The following is a 1,553-nucleotide window of genomic DNA, read 5'->3' on the forward strand; positions in this document are numbered from 1 at the left end:
GCTGGTGGTTTCAAATTGCTGACCTTGAACTTAGCAGTCCGACATGTAATCACTACACCCCAGGGCTTCTAAATAGTGGCACACTCAGCGCATCTTCTAAAAGAAATCGCTCAATGGTACACTGGAAAGGGGTGAATTCTAAGATATGTAAAATATATCTCAATAAAGTTGTGGGGGGAAAAGTCCCATATAAAAAGTAGAGAAGAAAACAGTGCAGTACTTACCACGTTCGTTCATAGCCTCCTTCCCATCGCTTTGTTCTTTCCGGTTCTTCATCCATTTTTTTTCTGAAGATGTATCCTCTAATTCAATAACCAATAAAATCCTCTATATTGTGAATATTCTAAAGATGTTTGTCACCAAATGCATTCAATTAGCTGGTCTTCACATTTCTTGGCATAGATGAGTGAGCGCTTCCAGCATTTCACCCATTTATTTATTAAAGCAGCTAAATTAGTAATCTGTCAATTCCTGGACCTTTGTTTTTAACCAGCGTCTTCAGTCTAGTTTAGACTTCTTACTCCAATACTATCAGTTCTTCACCATAAACTACCTCCTGAAGTGGCTGAAGTTGCCAAGGATTTAATATTACTTGAATCCACAATCAACACCCATGGTAGTACTCAAACGCACACTGACTGCCTATAACTAAATTCCAACTCACTGAAACCTTAAAGGGCATGGTGAAACTGCTCTCGTGGGTTTCTAAGACTCTCATTACAAGAGTAGAAAAGTCTCATCTTTACTGCTGACTTTGCAGTTAACAGCCCAATTCATAACCCACTAAGCCACCAGGATTCCTCACCCATGGAAGTAGCAACAAGAAATCAAATGAAACACTATATTAAGCAAATCTGCTGCAAAAGATGTTAAAAAAAATCAAAAAAGTAAAGGTGTTGCTTTAAGGACTAAGGTGTCTGGCTCAAGTCACGGTATTTTCAATCCCTTCATATGCATGCAAAAGCTGAACAATGAATAAGGAAGAACAAAGAAAAAGTGATGCATTTGAATTACGATGTTGGCATAGTATACTGCATATGATGACCAGAAGAACAAACAAGTATGTCTTGGAAGAAGTACAGTCAGGATGCTCTGTAGAAGCAAGATTGGTGAGAGCTGGTCTCAAGTACTTTGGACACATTAATAGGAAAATCCAGTCTTTAGAGAAGATCATGCTGGGTAGAGGGTCATTAAAAAGGGGGAAGACCCTCAACAAGGTGAAGGGACACAAGCAACAATTGTGAGGAGGGCGTAGGATCAGATGATGCTTCATTCTGCTTTATTTGTGATCACCAGGAGTCTGAACTGACTCAATGGCACCAAAGAAAACAGTGTGACTGCCAAAAGGACTTAAGACTCAATTCTTTTTTTTCCCCCCCATGTCTGGAAAAATTTTTTTTAATAGTTTTATTAGGGGCTCATACGACTCTTATCGCAATCCATACATACATCAATTGTGTAAAGCACATTTGTACATTCATTGCCCTCGTCATTCTCAAAACATTTCCTCTCCACTTAAGCCCCCGCATCAGGTCCTCATTTTCCCCCCTCTC

The 1,553-nt window shown here is 39.5% G+C and overlaps 1 protein-coding gene across 1 annotated transcript in view; it reads right to left on the reverse strand.

Moving 5' to 3' along the window:
• The window catches only part of LOC101662558 (general transcription factor IIH subunit 2), a 20,798-nt gene that overhangs the window by 14,479 nt on the left and 4,766 nt on the right, over positions 1 to 1,553 (reverse strand). Inside the window, exon 3 of the mRNA XM_030888935.2 lies at positions 225 to 302. Within this exon, the coding sequence (XP_030744795.1) occupies positions 225 to 280 (56 nt within the window). The 5' untranslated portion in view covers positions 281 to 302. The remainder of the gene's footprint in view (positions 1 to 224; positions 303 to 1,553) is intronic.

Source organism: Echinops telfairi, unplaced genomic scaffold (genome assembly GCF_000313985.2).
Source record: "Echinops telfairi isolate 266 unplaced genomic scaffold, ASM31398v2 ScPeMD7_7469;HRSCAF=8507_1, whole genome shotgun sequence".
Taxonomy (NCBI): Eukaryota; Metazoa; Chordata; class Mammalia; order Afrosoricida; family Tenrecidae; genus Echinops; species Echinops telfairi.